The following is a 22,728-nucleotide window of genomic DNA, read 5'->3' on the forward strand; positions in this document are numbered from 1 at the left end:
TTCTAGTTCCAGGCGATCTTTCATACTCATTTGTTTCTCATTCGGTTGCTAAGTTACAAATAACAAGCTAAGTGTATAGACTATTTGAGTGCTTGTTAAATGCAAGATGAGACAATGGAAATGATCTGAAGAATAAAAGTTGCTGAGACTTCTGAGGGAAAGTTGGTGTTGTCCCTGAAGTTGTTACTTTACCTATAAATAACATTTACAAAATTTGGTTGTACTCTAGTCTCTTCTTGGACAAAAGGTACGATTAATATAAACAGCTGAGTAACCATTCAGATACAGACCTTGGGCCCAAGAATCTCAAGGCCAACCATGGGTTTTTGAGTGTTGAACTGTGGTATTCAATGACTTTTGTTTAAATTCAGCTTCTGCTGCTGCCTTATATTAAAACTATTAAGTTTATGCATTGCCAGCAAATGCTTACTGGAACAGTAATATGTTTTCATGTCTTGTTTCCTTCCTTCTAGTCTGTAGATGTTGACTGGCCCCCTGCTCTGGATGACTAGCTTTCACATGTGGAAACAGAGTAGGGTTTTCGTGGAACGAAGCGGACCTCCATTCAGCATACACTGTATAATGGCTATTTACTCACTATTACAGTGTCTTGGAAACCATTTGGATCATGTTGATCTATGTATTTTAAAATCTGTTGTAATATCTCAGGATCTATGTATGTGTATATTTTGTGTTAAATGTTCTAAGGATGTCTTGGGATTTTTCTTGTTCCTTCTCCAAACCCTACACGCCAGACTATGAATAATGAAAACATTCTCTTAGTTCTTTCATTTAGAGACATACACAAACAGGATACATTCTCTGATAATCTGAGAGGCTATCATTTGTTTAGCAAAATTTCCCTCCACAAGACATACCACCTTCAAAATCATGTTTGAACTTTCTTAAATGATCTTGATAAGTTATATCTAGATTTGTACAGTACAGTATCCTATAATATACTAAGATATCAAATGCAAATCTAACATCATTAATATTTTTCCCAGTAGGCTTCAAGCAAGATATTACCAACATAAGTACTTTTTTATATAATCTATCACAATCTTAATGACTTCAAGTAACTATTTTGACAACTTAAAAATATCAGTACTTTTCCTGGGGAGGGAAAATGAAACCTTAGGAATTGAGGCATACCCTGTTAAGAGACTTCCATAAATCTTTTAAATAAGGAGACATAAGTGCCTTCAGTAACTTCAAACCCAGGGATAAGATTTTGAAAAATTAGGATTGCTAAACAATCTGCTATTATTCCAGAGTGCTTCAGTGTATTATCCAATTTCAAACGTCTTCATTAAGTGGATAAGATATTATAATTTCCATTTTATAAATCTGAAAACCAAAGAATGAAAGTTAAATGATTTATCTAAAATCATTAGTTACTTCTGTATCAGGGGCTAAACTGAAGTTTCCTGGTCTCTAGGGTCCTTTCTTAATAAATCTTGTTATTGAGGTACCCATTGTGTGAAGGAGGCACCTGAGAATGTTGTTTAAATGCACTAACCAAATAAATAAATAAAATAATTAAAATGAACAAATAAAACAAATGCACTAAGCATCAGAGATGACTTTTGGAGTTTAGATACCAAATCAAGGAGATTGCCAAAAAATAGCCCAAGTATATTTCATATGATCTTATATGACTACTATTTGTTAATAAGTTAATCATCAGTTGGTACTATGAAGAGGAAAGAATGAAATAAGCTAAATCTAAAGAAAACAGATGGGTCATTAAGAGAAACATTTCAGCAGTCTCATTAAAAATTTCAGACTTAAGTGTATTTTCTATCACCCTGATTCAACTATCTGAGCTTATTTTAGAACACATGTGACTTGGATAGTATTGGATGATTGTTTCCCATCTCTTCATTAAATATACTTCATAGATACAAAGATGCATTATTCATTTATCAGGAAAATTATTTGACATTTAGAAGTTTCATATGTGAATACTAGCAAATAATTGTTTCACTATTTTCAATGCCAGAAAACAAGAAAGGAATAATAGAAATAAACTTCTGATAAACAGGTAAGAACTTTTGTGTGAATGTTTCTCCCTTTCTGGGAAAGTTTTGCTACAAAAAAGATTTAAATAACTTGGGAGATAGTGTTTTCCATGTTTCTTTTTGGCTCAGCTTTGAATTTAGTGGAATCTGAAAAATGGAAAAATTAAGATTTCTATTTCCTAAATTTCTATTCCTAATATTATGCAAAATTTCCAGCAAAAAGTAGACATTAGCTGTATATACTTTATATATTATGAGACACAGGTTGTTAAAAATCAATGTAGGTCTTTGTTTTATGCAAGAACTGAGAACATTAAGTAATGAAAGTACTATAGTGTCGCTTTTGCCTATATACAATTATTTTAAAATTAGTTTTGTGATCTTTTCTCATAGCTTTATTTTGTAATTATTTTTTCCTTTTCAAATTTTTAGTTAAATTCTAGTAACATATAGTGTACTATTGGTTTCAGGAGTAGAATTCAGTGATTCATCACTTACAAAAACATGCAGTGCTCATCATAACAAGTGCCCTCCTTAATACCCACTCATAGCTTTATTTTTTTTTTCAAACTTTCATTTAAATTCTAGTTAAATCTTTAATAAAACATAAAGAAAGAGCCCCTTTTTACTTCTTAGTATTTCTTTGTCCCAAATATAGTCTATGATTTAGTTTAGGAAAAACATCAACTCAACTCTGAATACCTGGAGAAGCCGAAAGAAAGAAAGGAAAAAAAGAAAGAAAGAACAGAAAGAAAAGAAGAATTTCCCAAGTAAGCAAGTAAGTTAACTGGTTACATTAATAAGTTATATGAAATAAACTTAGAAGGTAAATTTTGATTTCTAAAGAGAAAAATCTTATTTATCTTACTTAGGCTAATCTTTTCTTTTGGAGCTTTATTCTTGATTTTTAAGCCCATATAATGAGAATGAACTTTGATAAGGTTTTCTGATTTCTAAAACTGGTACCCTTTTGGAGCCTGGGTAGCTCTGTCCGGTAAGTGTCTGACTTTTGATCTCAGCTTAGGTGTTGGTCTCAGGGTAGTGATTTCAAGCCCTACTTTTTTTTCTTAAAATACTGCTTTTATGATACTCATTTAATTGTTTTCATCTTGAAATAATTTCAAACTTTCAGGAAAGGTGCAAGAAATACAAAGAAATACCCACCCACCCCCCCCAACCACTGAGCTAGTGATGCTCTGTCACCGTGAATGTGAATACTTTAGCATACAATTTCTACAAACAAGGACGTTCTTCTACTTTGCCACAACAGGACTATCAATTCAGGATGTTAACCTGGATATTACAACCATGTAATCCACAGAGCCCACTCAAGTCTCACCAGTTGTCCCAACAGTAACATTTCACAGGCAAGGGATCATGCTTTGCACATAAGTCCTCCACCAATCTGAAACAGTTCGTCTTCCCTTGGCTTTCATTATTTTAACATTTTTGAAGATTTCACGTCAGTTATTTTGTAGATTGCTCTTCAACTTGGGTTTGCCTGATGTCTCCTTTTTATTAGATTGAGGTTGTACCTTCCTAGCAAGAATACCACATAAGAGGTATTATCTTCTTGCTTGTCAGGTGTCCTACAATTTTGATTTATGCAGTTACTGATGACTGGATTTTAATCAGTTAATGAAGGTCGTGTCTGCCAAGCTCCTCTACTTTTATAGTTACTCTTTTTTCCCTTTAATTAGTAAGTATTTTGTAAGGAAACCATCAAATGTTGATCTACTAGTTTTAGCATTTACTGAAGATTTGTCAAAAACCGATCTAATTCCACCATTCCTTCTCCATTTATTGCTTAGCATTCGACTGAAAGGCAGAACTTCCCCTTCTTGTGGATTTGTGGCTTCCTGTTTTGTTTGATAGGTCATAATAACAAATGCAAATGCATACATGCACACATAGCATATTTCTTTACATATATTGAAAATTGGGAGTTGTATACCAATATATCCAATTTCAACCTTATTCTAGTTTTCTCCCTTTTTAAAAAAAAATTTATAATACCCTTCTCTGACAGAAATCTGGCTCCCATTAGCCTTAATATATTTACTTGATAGATCAGTTCCCCTCATAAATAACCAGTCTACTCTTGCTGCATCCTTATTCCAGATCCCTGGGAGTTTCCTCCATACTACTGCCCTCAAATGTGCTCCTCAAGTTTCACTCTGTATCCCATACTGGGCCACCACCTTTGGCCCCTGTGGTAGTACCTACCTGTACCTTGCTCAGTATAAGTAAATGACGTTTGTCCTGAATTATAGGGAGAGAGGCAGGAAATAAATCAGGAAGGCAGAAAATGAAAATCTTTAAAAATGCATTCTAGTACTCTACAAAAATTATCATTTCAAAGGATAGTTATATGTGCAGGTATTTTCAGCTATAGCTTTCCATAAAAATGCCTAATGTTTCTAAACAACCAAAATACCCTTCCCAAGGAGGATGGTATAAATAACAAAATCTCACCAATATTTTTAAAGGCAAATAACAACAAAATTTTCGGAATTTTAAAGTTTTCCATTTATTATATTACCACAAAAAATCACTGTATACAGAGATATTACAAAGGTAATAAAATATTCTGTACAACAAAAAGGATTTTGACACTTTACAAGTGATTGTAACTTTTTAACACATTTAACATTAAATAACCTGAGAACTTTAAAAATACTCTGAGCGTTTTGAAGGGGCGGGGGTTGGGAGGTTTGGGAGCCTGGTGGTAGTTATTATGGAGGGCACGAATCGCATGGAGCACTGGGTGTGGTACATAAACAATGAATTCTGTTACACTGAAAAGAAATTAAATAAAAAAATACTTTTTTCAGTATCTCCAAATTTATTATACTCACTAAAAAGCATATCAAAATACTGAGCACAGTAAAAAACAGAATAGTGCCATTCTGTAGGGTTCTGAATTCATCAGTTAGGATTTTTCACACATAAGTCATCTCTAAAGGGTTCATCTGGTCTGAACCATGACCCCAACGAAGTCTCCTGAGAGACTTCTATACATAGATCTCCAAATACTCCATCTTAACCTATTTCTTACTATATTTTAGGCAAAGCTATACTGTTTTGATTAGATAATAAAGAAGAAAAATAGGTAAGATGTTTACTTTCATCAAAAACTTGTATTTTAATGGAAAAAAAAACATAAAAAAAAAAAAAACACCTTGTATTTTATTTACTCTGCTGATACCCCTGAAAACCCAATTTATTGAAGCACCAACATAGAAGATTCTTCTTGGGGAAAAGGAATAAAGGCCTCTACTAAGAAAGCAGTAGGAATGAAAGAGGGACAAATGGAAGACATTTTTATGAGGCAGAATTTAAAAGACTTGATAACTAAGTAGGACAATGAGGGAGAAAAGGAATAAAACATGATTCTGAGTTTCTAATTAAGTATCTTGGATGGCAGGGTAAATGATAATGCCATTAATTAAAGTAGGGAATGCAAAAGGGGGAGGCAGTTTATAAAGGCATTTGGGTAGCGTGAGAGAAAGCTGAAACTGTAGACACTGATGAGGTCAGCCAGGGAAAAAAATAGCACCAAATGAGGGCTGGGGTTGAGATTCTGGAAAAAAAGTCAACCTCAGAAAGGAATCTTATCTACCACAGAAACCTCGGAGGAGTATCCAAGAAGGGAGTAACCAATAGGAAAAAAGGTTATGGATAGGTCAGGCAGAATAAGGGCTGATAAAGACACTAGATTTGACAAGGAAAGGTGTCTCTGGTCACTTTTCCCAGAATATCATAAGAAAACAGTAAGAGGGGGCACCCGGGTGGCTCAGTCAGTTAAATGTCCAACTCTTGATTTTGGCTCAGGTCATAATCTCAGAGTCACAAGATGAATGCCAGGTCGGGTGCTTGCAACCTGCTTAATATTCCCTCTCCCTCTCTCTCTCTGCCCTTCCACCCACCCTTGAGAGTACACGTGCCTATGTGCGGCCTCTCCCCCCACCAAAAAAAGGGGAAAAAGAAAGAAAAAAAGAAAACAAAAGGAGGTGAAAGATTAGTAAGCCAAAGAATGACTGGGAGCTGAGGAAACAGAAGCTGGAAGTATTTCCTGAGTCCGGATGTGAAGGAAGGAACATGAAGGTAGTAGGAAAGGTTTTTGTTTCCTTTCTTTTAAGGCTAAAGAAAATGTTTACCACAGTTATACTAAGAAAACCACCACTAAATGGTGATGTGAGGATACAGAAACAAGATAGAGACAGAGCAGGGTCCAGGGTGCAAGTAGAAATGTAGAAAGGCAGTGGGGCACTTTTTCCTCAGAAACTACGTGTGAAAACACAAATACATTTAGAGATAGATGAGAAGCATGTTGCCAAATTCTTTTTATATTATAAACTCTATGATGAGTAAGTAGCACCCGAAAAATGAAAAAAAAAAAAAAAAATCCACTGGAAATACTTTAAACACAGATGAAGCAGTACCTTAATTCAGCTTACATGGGGTGGGGGACGGTGGACAAAACACAACCCTACAAAACAAGTCAATTGCTTATTTAATGCAAAAATCCCGTCAGATATTCTAAAGTCTGTTTGAGCTGGCCAGTGCTAATTACTACAAAATTACAGGATTCTGTATTTTTTTTTTTTAAAGCTCACCACCTATCAACCACTATCTAGAGATACCCTGGGTTCATTCATATTTTGAACAGAAAAGAAATGATGCCTTTCAAGGTCTTCTTTCTCCCTGGTAAATTCTTCACATGCTTATGGTTTTTAAAATTATATAACAAATGTTTCATTTTTAAATCATAATTTCTGAGAAATATTAATGGTACTTAGGTGTCTTTAATCTTTTTCTTCTTCTGCTTCCTAGACTATCCTAACCCCAAGTCTTATCTTGCTCTCCTTCCCAGTTCCCAGTATCACTGAACTCAGATTTTTTTTAGAGATTCATACATTCAGACATTCATACATTTCCCATTTTGATTGTTCCAGTAAACTACTGGTTTGGTTGGACACTGTGTAAATGAAATGACATACTGTTTCTAGCTCAGAACATGCTCAACATTATGGTAGGCTCTAGGTGTAAAATAGAGTAAGTCTTCAATAATTCAGTTACTTAGCATCATGACAACTCCATCACAACTAAGATTACTGCCTAAATTCTACCATCATTTTGCAACTGGGATTACTTTGCTTTCAAACAGTTTGGATTACCATTATTAATCCTTGACCTGAAGGTGTATGATTCTGACATAAACCCAATGTCACATTAAATAGAATTATAAAAATCATGAACATCTAATAATTAAAGCTGTTCTTCCAAAAACAAAGTTCTATTAGTAGTACTTTGAACATTCAATATTTACTGAGTGCTTAATATGAGGCAGACCCTGTCCTACAAACTGGGGATTCAACAACAAAACATAAAAATTTTCACCCTTGTAGAGCACATATTCCAGTTAAGGAAAAAAAATTAAAATAAAAAATAAGTGTTTAGTAAAGGTCAGACCTGGTAAGTGCTACGGAACAATATAAAGGAGAGGAGACATGGAGTGCTGATATGTACAGACTCGAGGAAGGCCTTGATCAGTATCAGATGAGTGAACCTGAAGGATGTTGAAGTGAGCTACACATGTATCTGAGAGAAAAATAGTTAAGGCAGAGAGGACACCAAGTACAAAGAGTCTGAGGCACGAATATACTTGGTGTTTTTGAAGAGAGGCTGTGAGAATGCCTGGAGCTGAATGAGAAGAAAATGCTAAGAGATGAGATAGGAGATGGAGTATGTATGAGCCTGCCAATTTTAAGGATTCTGGTCTCTACTCTGAGTGGGAATGGGGAACCACTGGATGGTTTTGAGCAGGTGAATGATACCATTTGACTTGTTTTAAAAATACTCATTCTGGCTACTTTGGGGAGAAGAGACTATAGGGGCACAAGGATGTAAGAGCATCTTTTGAGGCTATAGCTTCAAACTAGGCAAGAGATGATATGACAGTGGCTTAGAAGAGGAAGTTAATAGTAGAGGTCAAAAGAGGTGATGAGCTTTGGGTATATTTTGAAGTCACGGCCTACCAGATTTGCTGATGGATTGAATCTGGGAGAGAAAGAAAAGAATCAAGGATGACTCCATGGTTTTGGGCCTGAGCAACAATAGAAGCATAGCACTGCTATTTGCTAAGTTGGGGAAGACAAAGGAGAAGCAAATTAGGAGAAAAGATCAAGAACTCAGTTTTGGATATGTTGAATCGGAGCTAGATTTTTGTTCATTAATGGGTTTCTAAGTAGAGATGCCAAATAAGTAGTTTTACATACACATGTAAGCTCCAAGTATGTAGGTCAGAAGATAGGTCTAAGGTAAGGATAAAATTGATGAACAGAGAGCATGAAATTGGATGAGATCACAGTGAGTGAGGAAACACAAGAAAGAAGAGAGGTCTAAGAAAACTTTTTCACCTTAAAGACATGGGTATAAACCTAAAATCATACGCAATTTTAAAGGTAGGGATTTAAATCGTCCAAAATGTAGAGAACTTCCCCTACCGTGAAAGCTCACTTCAACTCTCTTCTGTCCAAGTTAGAATTTTTTTTAAAGACTTCATTTATTTAAGAGAAGAGTGTGCGTGCACAAGAGCGAGGGTGGGCAAAGGAGAGGGAAAGGCAGACTCCCCACTGGGCAGGGAGCCTGCTCCAGGACTCGATCCCAGGGTCCCTGGGATCGTGACCTGAGCCAAACGCAGACACTTCACTGGCTGAGCCACCCAGGCGCCCCCTGCCAAGTTAGATTCTTAAAGATTTAAAAATTCTTGACTTACAGATAACTCTAAGAAACTCCAAGAACCCTCAGAAAACCCCTTGGGGGTCACCTTGGCCTATGGGTCTCAAAAATAATAATGAAATCATTTTTCTAATGACACAGTCATTACAGGTTTTACCTTAAATTTGCTTAAAAGCAAATATCAGTTAATTCATTTAACTAAGAACACATTAACACCATATAAAAGAAGAATAAAAAGGTGTATTTGGAAGAATTGGAGGCTTGCTCTCATTTTCTCCTCATTCTGTACTGGGGAAATGGGGTAGGACTCTAAAGATAGAATTCCCACTGCATACAGTATCAGGACACATATTTCAAAAAGAAGAAACAGTTAAGCCCTCTTAAATTTCTATTTCAGAATTTCCCTATATGATACTTTCCAGTTTTGAATTCAGTATACCCAAACAACCATTTAAGTTTTACAAATTACCTTGAAAAAAATCAAATGCAAATGAGTCACTTAATTGCTCATTCTGCATAGTGCCAATACTAGAATACTGACTATGAACAAAACCATGACTGTTTGGATTAGTACCATTTGATGGTCCTGACTCATTTATCATACTGTTATCTGTACAGTTGAAGTCAGATCTCTCAAATGCCTCTGGCTGTGGAACAAAAGCAGCCGTACTGGAACCAGCGCCGGCTGGCATACTGGGAGAGGACATCTGATGGAGCTGTCTCAAGTCTCTTGGGTCTAACACTGAATTACATGAGGGATTTTCAAGATTCATGCTCACAAGTCTCGGATTATCATTCTCCCTCATGCTGTCACTACTAGGTGTCATCATATTCATCGGGCAATTCGGCAGCAGGTTGCCATCAGAAATACCATATAAATCAGCTGGTGACATGGATGGTGCTTCCATTCTGCCTATGTCATTCGCATTGTTATAAATACAAGCATTAGAGGCATTCAGATCACTCTCAAGAGGCATTTCCAGATATTGCGAGATACCTTGTGGATGGGAGGAAAGTGTCCCTGTTGAAAAACCACTTAATGGATTTGTACTAACTGCGCGTGAGGTGGGGTGGGCCCCAGCTGACCAGCTTGAAGAAGGTGGAGACACCACTGAAGGTATGGGTGGAGTATGCTGTGACAGTGCGTTTGAGATGGACGCAGGTGAGGAATAGTAGGAATCTCCTTGACTTGAAATGCCGGAAGTCCTGGGCATTTCTGTCAAAACTGCACCATGAGAAAAGTTTGATTCTGTGAGGAGGAAAATGTATTTTTATAAACTGAAGTGAAAGTACAAAAAACATTATCTCTAAATTAAACTTGCATAAACATACTGATAAAGAAAATTTCCAAGCAAACTGATATAACATTTTAGATAAAAGTATGAAATAGCACTAAATTATTGTAAGAGCCCAAAGCTGAATTCTGTAACACTTACTATTTTACAAATACCTATAAAATAATTCTGGTAAGTTATCTTGTCAGAGATAGCTTCATTAAATAATGAAAATTTAGCTTCTGAGGCCCTATAAAGTGAAAAATCAGAATTTCAGGGATGCCTGGCTGGCTCAGTTGGTAGAGCATGCAAATCCTGATCTCAGGGTCGTGAGTCTGAGCCCCAAGCTGGGCACGAGATTACTTAAAAAAATAAAGCATTTATAAAAAATCAGAATTTCAGTTAATGGGAATCTAAATAGCCAAAATAATTTCATATTCACTACTTTTAGGAGAAAATAGAGGGATGGAGGAAATGGTCATTAGGGATGATTGAAAAATATACATATCTTGCTAAGATATATTAAGATATAACTCTAGGGGCACCAGGGTGCCTCAGTTGGTTAAGTGTTTAACTCTTGATTTCAGCTCGGGTCATGAGCTCAGGGTTGTGATACTGGGCCTGGAGTCAGGTTCCCTGCTGGTCATGGAACCTACTTAAGATTCTCTTTCTCCTTCTGTCCCCTCCCCTTTCTCTGTCACTCTCTCCTCACATCTCTAAAAAGAAAAATATATATATATAAGTCTAAGGTACTATAAAATTCCCAGTCAGGAAAAAATTAAAGATTCTGTATTTATTTATATAGTAAATAACTGCTATACACACTAAACCAGGAAAAAGCACAGGTTTAAGAATGTAAAGGGAAGAAAAGACTTCCAGTTAAATAAGCCTGGTTCAATGATTTAAACCAGAGGTTCACAACTTTTTTTTTTTTTTTTTCTGTAAAGGGCTGAATATTTTATGGTCTGTGGGCCATACAGCCTCTGTTGGAACTACACAATTCTGTCACTATCATGCAAAAAAAGTAGCCATAGACAATATGTAATCAAATGAGCATGGCTGTGTTCCAGTGAAGCTTTATTTTTAAAGATAGGCAACTTGCCAGATCCAAACCATTTCTTCCACGACACACTATAATTAAATAAAATTACCACCATATGAACAAATGTAATTTCTCAAACAATAAATCCCAAAAACATAATCATAGTTTCCAAGAGGACCTTAAGAAGTAGAGGACATCAATTCATTTAATATTCAAAGCATGAAAAAAGTTGTGGGAGTGGAAAATAGCAAAGAAGCAGTTTTTATTCCTAAGAATGGAATTCCAATATATTGGGCAAAGCACTGGTCTTTTGACCATAAGGAATACTCTATAGGATAAAATACCTTTTTTGATGAATCTTCCTTCTCCAGTTGATCCTAGGGTAACAGGTCTAGGTCTTTCAGGAAAATTAACTGCTGTGATAAAGTTTTTCCATTATTAAGCAATTTTTAAAAGAACATCAGTTAAAATTTGGAAAACTGAATAAAGCAAAAAACCCAAAATCTATTTAAATACAAATCAATCCAAAATACTCTTACCACAATCTTGCCACAGTTTCTGGAAAAGTAGAGTTGTTTTTTGTTTCTTTGCTTTATTGCCATAAGTATCTAGTTAAAAAGAAACCAGGAAAGCATGTGAATCATCATAGGTTTATGCTGCTTCTCCTTTAACAAATAAATAGGTATTGTATTCCCATAAGGTGCGTTAAACAAATGTATAGAATATGGATTTAGTAAGTGTTGCAGAATGTGTCCCAAGTCAGTTGTAAGGGGTATAAAACTCATCTTGTTTTCTTATAACACCTATAAGTCAACAATATCAACTAATGCAATAAGGGCAGATAAGGACAAAGCCAAAGTGGAGATCACTCTGAATGGCAAACTTTCCATCTATAAAAAGGGCACAATAAGGACAAAAACAGAACTTCAAATATACAATAAATTTTGATAAACAGTTCAAATACTCTGAAATTATTCTAGATTCCTTTCCAAAGAAAGAGAGGCAAAGAGCAGAAAAATCGATTAAAAAAAGAAATCAACTTAAAACTTTCAGGAAATAAAATGTAAATTATTTTTTTTTTTTTTAAGATTTTATTTATTATTTATTTGATAGCGAGAGAGAGAGATCACAAGTAGGCAGAGAGGCAGGCAGAGAGAGAGAGAGAGAGAGGGAAGCAGGCTCCCTGCTGAGCAGAGAGCCCGATGCGGGACTCGATCCCAGGACCCCGAGATCATGACCCGAGCCGAAGGCAGCGGCTTAACCCACTGAGCCACCCAGGCGCCCTAAAATGTAAATTATTAATAAACCTAACTGTATCCAAATGTATCTTATAAGAGAACTAACTTTAAGAAACATGACCACCAAGAAGTCATACCTTTTTCATCTGGCAGATATCTAAAATCCATAGATTCACTAACTTCCTGGTCAGAAGGTCTCCGCAACTGCATTTTTACCGTCACTGGTTCTGTTATCGCTCTGCAATATGGTGGAGTCTTAAAAACAATGGCTACTTGACGGTGTACATCAGCTTGTGAAAAGATACCTTTTGCTTCCCAGTCGTTCAACACAAACCGAACTTCTATGTCATCTAGTGAATACGAAAGCAAAGGAATAGCAATGGAAAACAAAATCAATCTATTAATCTAAAATATAGGCGGTCCCTAACTGATGATGGTTCAACTTCACAATTTTTTGACTTGATGATGGTGTGACAGTGATATGCATTCAGCAGAAAGTGTATTTCAAATTTTGATAAAAATCAAAATCAAAATCCAGGCTAGTGATAGGCTGTATGACACTCTGAAGATGCTGGGCAGTGGCAGTAAGCCCCATCAGCAACATGACCAGGAGGGTAAATAACAGATACACTCACAACTGTTCTGATTTTCACTTTCAGTACTTTCAGTTTTCAGTAAATTATGTAAGTTATTTAACACTTTATTATAAGTAGACTTTGTGTTAGGTCATTTTACCCAATTGCAGGCTAATGTAAGGATAATGTAAGGGCATGTTTAAGGTACACTAAGCTAAACTATGGTGTTTGGTACGTTAGATGTAGTAACTGTACTTTCAATTTAAGATTATTTTCAATTTACAGTGAATTTATCATGGTATAACCCAAGAAAGATCTGTATATTCTAAATTCAATGAGACAAATAAGTACCTTTCTGAACTTTATCACATAGTAGAAATATTTCATCGCCGCCTCTGACACTTCCACAGTTCTTGTTTACACGACAAATCCTTAATTCTGCAGTATTAGGAGCACCTAAATATAGAGGATTGTTTTAAAAGGTTTCTGCATTAGTAATATTTTTTATTCCTTTTTCATGGTGAGAATTCTAGGGAAACAATTTACAAGACAGATAAAAGCTTTAGTGTATACATAAATTAAGGACACTACATTAATCCTTTACACCTGTACTCTTCCTTTCTAACTACACTCCCAACCTGGTTTACAGCCTTGTGAATTTCTCAGCAATAATAGATCCTCCAGTTAAATCTGATTCTTTCAATCCATACATTATACTGTTACCAGATTAACCTCTTAAATCTTAACTATAAGCCCACAGCAATGCAGTTTTGTGCTTTCTATTAGGAATATAATTTCAGTAACTCTCCCTGGCAATTCAAAGTTCTCCATGATGAGGATACTCTGATCCACCTTTATAGACCTACGTCCCACTATGCTACTATATGCAAAACAGGCAGTAATATACCATGAATGGATGCATACATAAGAGCAAATACACACACACATGCACACAAAAACTTTGAGGGCAATTTCATAATCTTTTTTTTTTTTTTTAAAGATTTTATTTATTTATTTGACAGAGATCACAAGTAGACAGGCAGGCAGAGAGAGAGAGAGAGAGAGAGAAGCAGGCTCGTTGCTGAGCAGAGAGCCCGATGCGGGACTCGATCCCAGGACCCTGAGATCATGACCTGAGCCGAAGGCAGCGGCTTAACCCACTGAGCCACCCAGGCGCCCGATTTCATAATCTTTTAAAACTACAAATATCCATATCCTTTCATCTAGCATTTGCCAACATTTCTACCTCTGTAAAATTTTTTTTTTAAAGGTTTTATTTATTTATTTGACAGACAGAGATCACAAGTAGGCAGAGAGGCCAGCAGAGAGAGGAGGAAGCAGGCTCCCTGCCGAGCAGAGAGCTCGATGCGGGACTCGATCCCAGGATCCTGGGATCATGACCTGAGCCGAAGGCAGAGACTTTAACCCACTGAGCCACCCAGGCGCCCTCTACCTCTGTAAAATTGTGCTAGAGACATATTTGCACAAAATATGCACATAAGGTTATTTACTGAAGTACAATTTGTTAGAGGAAAAAAATTAAGAAGGAAACAAACCAAATGTCTTGTAATAGGGTAATGAGTTAATAAAATTGTGATAGAGCCATATAAATACGCAGCTACTGAAGAGAATAAAAGGGAAAAAGATTTTTTAAAAAATTTATGATGATTTTTTTTACATTGCCAAAAGTATCTTGTATGAATGACAGTGATGATGTATTTTTATATATAAAGAAACTGGTGAAATATGTACCTAGGGATAGTGATTGTCTTTGGAGGAGGAGATCAAAGAAGATGTCTTCTTGCTATTTCAGTAATGCTTGAATTTTTCTTATAATGAACATACTCTTTCTCTAACTGCCAAAATACTTAATAAAATTAAACAACAAAAAAAATAAGCTAATGCTACAAATAGAAGAAAATAAAGTACTTACGGTTGTCATAAATTGGGTTAGAGACAACAGGAGGTAGAGCCATTGTCAAATTACCATGTTCATCGGGGAGGAAAACTTGAAAACATAATCTCACCACATTGAGGTCGCAATCTTCAGTATCAAACACCTGCTGTTCGGGGACTAAACAGTACATTTTTTTTAAGGATGTAAAAATAGTCACATAGAACTAAAATCCTGCTATGTCCTCCTCCCTGCCCAACATACTCAATAACCCTAAGTAGCATGCAGTCTATACTAACAAAATAGAACAGTATACAAACTCAAAAGTGCCTTTTATCATTATAATATGTAGTCACTAACACTATTCACTAAGTTATGTGCATGGTCAGGAAGTAACTATCCTAAATCATCTGAAATTTAGAACAGAACACCTGACTTACAGTAATAAAAAACCAAATTTTTACAAATTGCAGGTTATATAAAATAGAAAAGGGAGAATATAAATCTTTATGAGAGAATGTAAATGTGTATAAAAATTACCATCATCCCCATTTTATAGATGAGAAACAGATTTTATTTTATTTTTTTAAAGATTTTATTTATTTATTTGACAGAGATCACAAGTAGGCAGAGAGAGAGGGGGAAGCAGGCTCCCTGTTGAGCAGAGCGCCCGATGTAGGGCTCTATCCCAGGACCCTGGGATCATGACCTGAGCAGAAGGCAGAGGCTTCAACCCACTGAGCCACCCAGGTGCCCCAAGAAACAGATTTTAAAGAGATGAAATTACTTATCCAAAGTTCCACAGATAGGAAGCGGCAGAGAAGGAATTCATTCTAAGAAGTCAGTGAATCCTGAACCTGTGCTCTTGAAAACAACTCTAATTAGAAAATTTTACACATGTTTACACATGTTTTGTATAAAGGTGACATATACAGAAATATCTACTAAATTTCAGAAAAGTATCTTAGGGATTAAATATTAAGAAGATAATAGATGATATAAGGTAGTTAGCTAGTTTCCATAAAAAAATTTTATGTCCAAATCAGGTTTGCTTTAAAAAAAAAACAAACAAAAAATGCTATAGCAGGAAAAATTTGCGGTTCTAAGAAAAATATAAAAACCTTTATGACAGATATGTGATGACAGTTTGTTAAATTGATATCTGAAAGGAAATCTAGTTCTAAAAGAAAACATTAACCACATTTTCAAATAATGTAAGCCGTAGGAATAAATCATAACAGAGTCATATCTTTTAAAAGCATAAAATAGGGGCGCCTGGGTGGCTCAGTGGGTTAAAGCCTCTGCCTTCGGCTCAGGTCATGATCTCAGGGTTCTGGGATCGAGCCCCGCATCGGGCTCTCTGCTCTGCGGACAGCCTGCTTCCTCCTCTCTCTCTCTCTGCCTGCCTCTCTGCCTACTTGTGGTCTCTGTCTGTCAAATAAATAAATAAAATCTTTAAAATAAATAAATAAATAAATAAATAAAAGCATAAAATACACAATCATGTGAAAGTATTTTCACATTTCATTTTTCAGAAAGTATTAAAATTTGAAGTTTAAAAATTTGAAATACTAAATTTGAAACACTGTTAAAACCCAAATTCTTTAGTCTTACAGGCAGTAACAAAATGAGAATACAATTTTGATTTTGACTTTTTATTTAAACTATGTTCACAGTCTCAGCAGCTATCACAATTTAAAATATTCCCATTAGTATTCTTAAACCAAGCATTTTAAGGCATCTATAAGAACTTATCTGTTCAACTAGAAGGTCAAAATATACACCTGCGATGTAGGTGTTCATATCATATCATAATATGACATAACAGGTGTGGCTGAAAGGGGCTTATTACAAATAACAAAAGATACTCCTTTCAGGTTTTTTGCTGTTATTACTTAGCAAGAGTTTTAGTTCTTTGCCAGGAATGGGGGTGAAGAGCAAACATATATTTGTTATAAATCCCAATATTACAAAAACCCAGAGAGGTAAGTTCATAAGAGACCTCTTTTTTTCTAGATAGAGCCTGACAATTTTGTAGGATGTCATTAACAAAACATGAAGTTGAGATAAACTCTCAATAGCCTATAGAGGAAAAATAAAGGTGTTCAGGTTCTACTGAAGAGGGAAGATCTGGTAAATGCCCAAAACTCTGGTTGGGCCCTGAAGGAGCTATACCTTAGGAGTTAAGAATGAACTGAAAGATACCAGATCTCACAGAGATGAAGTCCAGCTTCAAATAATCTAACTCATTCACTGATCTGAGGCAATCTGAGACTGCTACTGACTAGCCACCTACCACAAGAAAACCTTCTGAGGGGCGCCTGGGTGGCTCAGCGGGTTAAGGCCTCTGCCTTCGGCTCAGGTCATGATCCCAGAGTCCTGGGATCGAGCCCCGCATCAGGCTCTCTGCTTGGCTGGGAGCCTGCTTCCTCCTCTCTCTCTCTCTCTCTGCCCGCCTCTCTGACTACTTGTAATCTCTATCTGTCAAATAAATAAATCTTCTGAAGACAAGTAACAATATCCTAGGCCAGAAGCTTTATAAGTTTTCATACACAATGACTGGTATTCTATTTTAAATAGCCAGGCAAATGAAGAGACAAAATAAAGGAGTTTTTGTTGTTTGTTTGTTTTAAAGAAAAGAAAAAACAACAATCTACAGAAATAGACCAGGGGCACCTGGGTGGCCCGGTTGTTAAGTGACTGACTCTTGATTTTAGCTTAGGTCATGACCTCAGGGTTGTTGAGATCAAGCCCTGCATCATGCTCCGGTGCTGGGTATGAAGCCTGCTTAAGGTTCTCTCTCCCCCTCTCCTTTTGCCCAATCCCTCGAAAAGAGACCACAAAGGATTCAAATAAGTGCAGACAGATGATTTTAAATAGATATTCAAGGAGTTAAGAGACAAGATGGAGTTTAGTAGAGAATTTGAAACTATTAGGAAAGGAACCAAATTCTACAACTGAAAAATATAATAAACTGAAATTAAGAATATCATCAAATTTATCAACTGTTTTTATGAAACTTTATTTTATCTTTTGTGTTTCTATATGCCAAGGGCTAAAATCTGTTTATCAGATTCAAAGACCAAGAGTCTTTGAAAATGTAGATATACATTTAAATCTTTAATTCATTTTCAGCAGATTTTTGTATATAACAAGAGGTAGAAAAATCCAACTTAAGTCTCATATTTTCTTAAGTGTCTTTCTGGCTCACAATTCTACTCCACTGGGCAATCTATCTATTGTTACCCCAATACTACACTGCCTTAATTAATACTTCTTCATAATAAACCCTAGTATCTGATAAAGTCAGTTTCTCATTGTTGTTTCTCTTCTATAACATATCCTCCTTCTCCTGTTCAGAATAATTTTATCATATTTAATGAAAAATCTCAAGAGTTTGGATTTGCATTGAGTCTGTATATCAATTTGGGGGAAAATGCAATTTTTATAATATTGACATTAGTAAACATGACATGTATTTCCTTCAGTATAGGTGTCTCTATCATCTCATAATGAAATTTTATAATTTTCCCCAAAGAAATCTTGATCATCATTTCTAAGATTTGTTGACATGGACTTTATATTTTCTGACAATATTTTAATTATTTTCTGCTGATATACAGAAATGCAACTGATGTTTGCATATTAATTTTACATCCATTTACCCACGTAAAGTCATTTTAATAATCTATTTGTATGTCCTTTTGAGTTTTCACCATAAATAATAGCTTCCAATAATTACAGTTTTACTTCTGCATTTTCAATCAGGTCTCACTGCACTGGCTACACTCTCCACTGCAATGCCGAACAGAAGTAGAAGGAGTACACATCATTTCTTCATTCCTAATTTCAAAGTGAATGCTTTTGATGTTTCCTTCCTTTAGGATAATGCTTCCTGTAGGCTTTTCAACATATACAGATCATTCTATAACACAAAATGCAGTATTTTATTCTGCAATATGACAAATGCTACTCAGCTTTTAAAAATATGCAAAATCTGAAGTATGAGAACAAATTCTCTTAAGTTCCTCTTAAACTAGTTTAAAATTTCCCTTAATATTTGATCAAAAGGAAACAACGTAACAATCATTCTTAATCTATCTTTAGAAATAAATATTACTCCTTAGTCCTAAGCTGTATTATAAGAATTTCATTTTTATCAAAAATATATCACCATGATGTATTTCTCTTAGAAGCAGGGACTCAAGTGTTTAAAGTCAATTATAACCTCTATTAGGTCTAGAGATGTGACATTTCCAAAATCCTAATACAGTTAAATATTACTGAAAACACAAGTAAACAACAGGATAAAAATATAGAGTTTATAGGCTAATAATTTTATTTATTTTTAAAAGATTTTATTTATTTGACAGTAAGAGAGACAGAGAGAGGGAGAGCACAAGGAGGAGGAGGGGCAAAGGGAGAAGTAGACTCCCCACTGAGCGGGGAGCCTGACCTACGGTTCAATCCCAGGACCCTAGGATCATGACCTGAGCCAAAGGCAGATGCTTAACCACCTGAGCCACCCAGGCACTCTGATCACTTGTCTTTTTAAACTCTGTTCTTAAAAAACTTAGGAAAAAATTAATAAAATAAACTGTTCTTTTACAGACTACCAATATAAAATAATTCCCCCAAACTCAACTGTAAAACAGTTTTTGTAACAACTCAATGTCCTCTGTATGTGGAAAAACAGTAAAATACCTAATAAAACTGAATTGCAAATTCTTTATTATCAAAATTCTATAGATTTTAATTACTGAATCTTGGAATTCCTTATATGTCATTAAATAGAAAATGATAATTTTTTTCAGCTTTCATGGTAAGAGTCCTCTATGAAGTCCAAGTGTTTTTCTTTTATTCCAGCTAAATGGACACTATTAAAACTTGATAGTGAAGCCCTTCATTAAATTTCTTGGATTTTAGCATATCTTAGACAATTGAACAATATTTTTACATGAAGCCTCAATTTTAATACTAGATTGCTATATAACCCCATTTGCAAAGTTAGTTCCTGTTTTAAAGAACTGATAGCAAGAAAGATAAAGAATGGCCTTACAACATATTAATTGATGTAGTACACAAACCAATTCTATGCAAAATAAGAATCATTTTGTGTTTTTTTTTTAAAGATTTTATTTATTTATTTGACACAGAGGGATCACAAGTAGGCAGAGAGCCAGGCAGAGAAAGGCAGAAGCAGGCTCTCTGTTCTGCAGGGCTTGATCTCAGTACCCCCAAATCATGACCTGAGCTGAAGGCAGAGGCTTAACCCACTGAGCCACCAGGTACCCCAAAGTAAGAATCATTTTTAATAGTCTTTGTATTTTCACATGATACTTGATCTCTAGAGATCTAGATCTTGATCTAGAGATCAAGATTTTCTAGAGATCATCATAGCATCAGTCTATGGACCAGAATTTGTAGATCCTATTCTAAGCATTTCCAATTCCAATGGCTTTGTTTTGTTTTTTTTTTAAAACCCAGGAGAACTGAGAAACTCCTTTGTTTCTATATATCATAAATATATATCACAAAAACGAAGTCAGCTGGTTTCTTACAGTACAGCAGAAATCTCTTACATGAAGTGATACAGCCATGAAAAAGTATCAATTTAGCTCTGACAAATTTCTATGTAAGTGGCAGAATTTGAACTTGCAGATCCCCAAAATAAAATAAACAATCAAAGAAAGGATAATTCTACCTCTGAGTTCAGGTTATTTAAATCAGTTTTTAGTGTTTTGACTTTTTTTAGAGGGATTAGATTTTATTTTGCTTAGTATTAGAGATGTACATTTTAGGTTTCATTTCAACATTCTAGGAAAACAATAACATATAATAATCTATTTCTATTATGGAAACTACATAAGAATAGAGAATGAGGCCTACTCTAACCATCTATTTATATTTATAACCTGTTGCCCCCAACTACGGATTTCCAAGCTCCTTACATTGCTGATACTCCCCCTTAGCACTTTTCATTATCTAATAAATTATATAATATACTTATCTAGTAAATTTGTTAACTGTTGGTCTTTCTTCACAGAAATATAAGCTCCTCAAAGGCAGGAATTTCTGTCTGTTTTATAAACTAACTTACCAAAAGCACCTAGAACAAGCTAGGACTATAATGACTGAATGAGATTAAAAACTATTGAAGGAATGAATGCACATAAGTAGTTAAGATGTGTAACCTACTGCATAGAAGTAGAAGACTTTTATCTCAAGGCACTTAGTCGTGAAGATATTTAATATGAATATACTATTTAGGTACCAAAGTGAAATATAACTTAGTTTCATCATAGATCCTGTCCACAATGAGCATGAAATGCATCTCAGAAGACAACTGACACATTAAATGATGCAACAGATGTCACAAAGTTTTTTCTTTCTTTCTTTTTTTTTAAGATTTTACCCATTTTATTTATTTGACAGAGAGAGATCACAAGTAGACAGAGAGGCAGGCAGAGGGGTGGAGGGGAAGCAGGCTCCCTGCTGAGCAGAGAGCCTGATGCGGGGCTCGATCCCAGGACCCTGAGACCATGACCTGCGCGGAAGGCAGAGGCTTTAACCCACTGAGCCACCCAGGCGCCCCGTCACAGTCACAAACTTTTCATGACCAATTGCTGAGTGAATGGTGTAATTAGGAGGATATCACCTTGGGCTCAATAGAGCTGAAAAGGCTTTCAGGGCATTTTAGGTAAGGAAAACAACTTGAATATTTTTGGTAGACAAGTACAAACAAGGCATGTTCACTCATTCATTTATTTATTTACCCTTTCAACAAATTTTAATTAAGCATCTACTATGTGCCAGATACTAGGCTATGTGTTAAACATACACAGAAGATAGTCCTTCAGAACTCAGGACTCAGTGAAGGAGAAACATGCAAACAAAATTGTAGCAAATCATTTGAGAAATATGTACAACATTTTGGGAAAACAGGATACTCTACTCTGTCTGGAAAGATCACAGAAAGCTTCAAAGAGATGACCATAAACTTGCAGGCTGAGCAGGAAGAACTCACCAGGTAGATCAGAATATTCCATGTAGGAGAGTTGCATATGTATAGGCTGAGTAGTAAGGAAGAATGTGGCTCTTCTAACATGGCAAAATGGTTCAAATGGCAAAACAAAACACATACGTATGAAACTCAGTCTTAGGGGAAGGAGGGACAGAAAGTTGAAGCAGAGGATGCAAGCCAGAGGTGACAGACACTTGGCTGCCTCCACATCTTGGCTAGTGTATATAATGCTGCTATAAACAGAGGTGCATGTGGATAAGCATTTTCTTAAAAAGAGAGAGAGAAAGAAATGTAATAGAAAGGAATGGAAGAATGGAATAGCATAGAGAACATATTCCATGTAGTAAGAATTTGGGACCCACTGGTCAGTCAAAACTAATTTGGTGAGTTGGATAAGCATTTTCTTTAAAAAAGGTGGGGGGGAGAAATGGAATGCAAAGGCATAGAGTATACTGCATGTAGTAAAGGACAGTAGAGAAATAAGATCTGTTTTTTCTGTGAGTCACAGTCAAATAAGTTAAGAAACATGGAGCTAGAGGTTTCATAAAACACAGTCCCAGGGTTGCCTGGGTGACTCAGTCAGTTAAGCATCTGCTTTTGGCTCAGGTCCTGGTCCTGGGGTGCTGGGATTGAGCCCCTGAGCAAGGAGCCTGCTTCTCCCTCTCCCTCTCACCTCTGCTCTTGTGTACAATCTCTCCCTCTCAAATAAATTAATCTTAAAAACACACACACAGACACACAAACAAAAAACCATGCACACAAATTACAGTACCAGATCCTTTGCCAGACCTAATAAATTAGTCAGAATATGACCTGGAATCTACCTTTTTAGCAAGTAAGAAGGGATTCTTAATGCACATTCAAATGGCTTGATGGCTGAAAAGTATTCAGAGCCACTGAATGATGGTAAGTA

The 22,728-nt window shown here is 35.7% G+C and overlaps 2 protein-coding genes across 6 annotated transcripts in view; one reads left to right on the forward strand and one right to left on the reverse strand.

Moving 5' to 3' along the window:
- The window catches only part of PUS10 (pseudouridine synthase 10), a 75,104-nt gene extending 73,053 nt beyond the window's left edge, over positions 1 to 2,051 (forward strand). For all 3 annotated transcript variants that reach the window (XM_045979533.1, XM_045979534.1, XM_045979535.1), the window contains one exon: positions 474 to 2,051. In XM_045979533.1, the coding sequence (XP_045835489.1) occupies positions 474 to 512 (39 nt within the window). In that variant the 3' untranslated portion in view covers positions 513 to 2,051. The remainder of the gene's footprint in view (positions 1 to 473) is intronic.
- Positions 2,052 to 4,529: 2,478 nt separating this feature from the next.
- Positions 4,530 to 22,728, reverse strand: part of REL (REL proto-oncogene, NF-kB subunit) — a 36,638-nt gene continuing 18,439 nt past the window's right edge. Inside the window, exons 5-11 of one of the 3 annotated variants that reach the window (XR_006815034.1) lie at positions 14,831 to 14,971; positions 13,249 to 13,353; positions 12,460 to 12,672; positions 11,624 to 11,692; positions 11,429 to 11,497; positions 5,206 to 10,017; positions 4,530 to 5,161 (exon numbers count right to left, since the gene is read on the reverse strand). Coding sequence is in view for 1 of the 3 variants with exons in the window: in XM_045978790.1 (XP_045834746.1) it covers positions 9,227 to 10,017; positions 11,429 to 11,500; positions 11,624 to 11,692; positions 12,460 to 12,672; positions 13,249 to 13,353; positions 14,831 to 14,971 (1,391 nt within the window). In the remaining 2 variants the exon portion in view is untranslated. Of the gene's footprint in view, positions 10,018 to 11,428; positions 11,501 to 11,623; positions 11,693 to 12,459; positions 12,673 to 13,248; positions 13,354 to 14,830; positions 14,972 to 22,728 lie in introns of all 3 variants that reach the window. The other 2 variants (XR_006815033.1, XM_045978790.1) reach the window with 2 other exon arrangements.

The sequence above is a fragment of the Meles meles genome, chromosome 15 (assembly GCF_922984935.1).
Source record: "Meles meles chromosome 15, mMelMel3.1 paternal haplotype, whole genome shotgun sequence".
Taxonomy (NCBI): Eukaryota; Metazoa; Chordata; class Mammalia; order Carnivora; family Mustelidae; genus Meles; species Meles meles.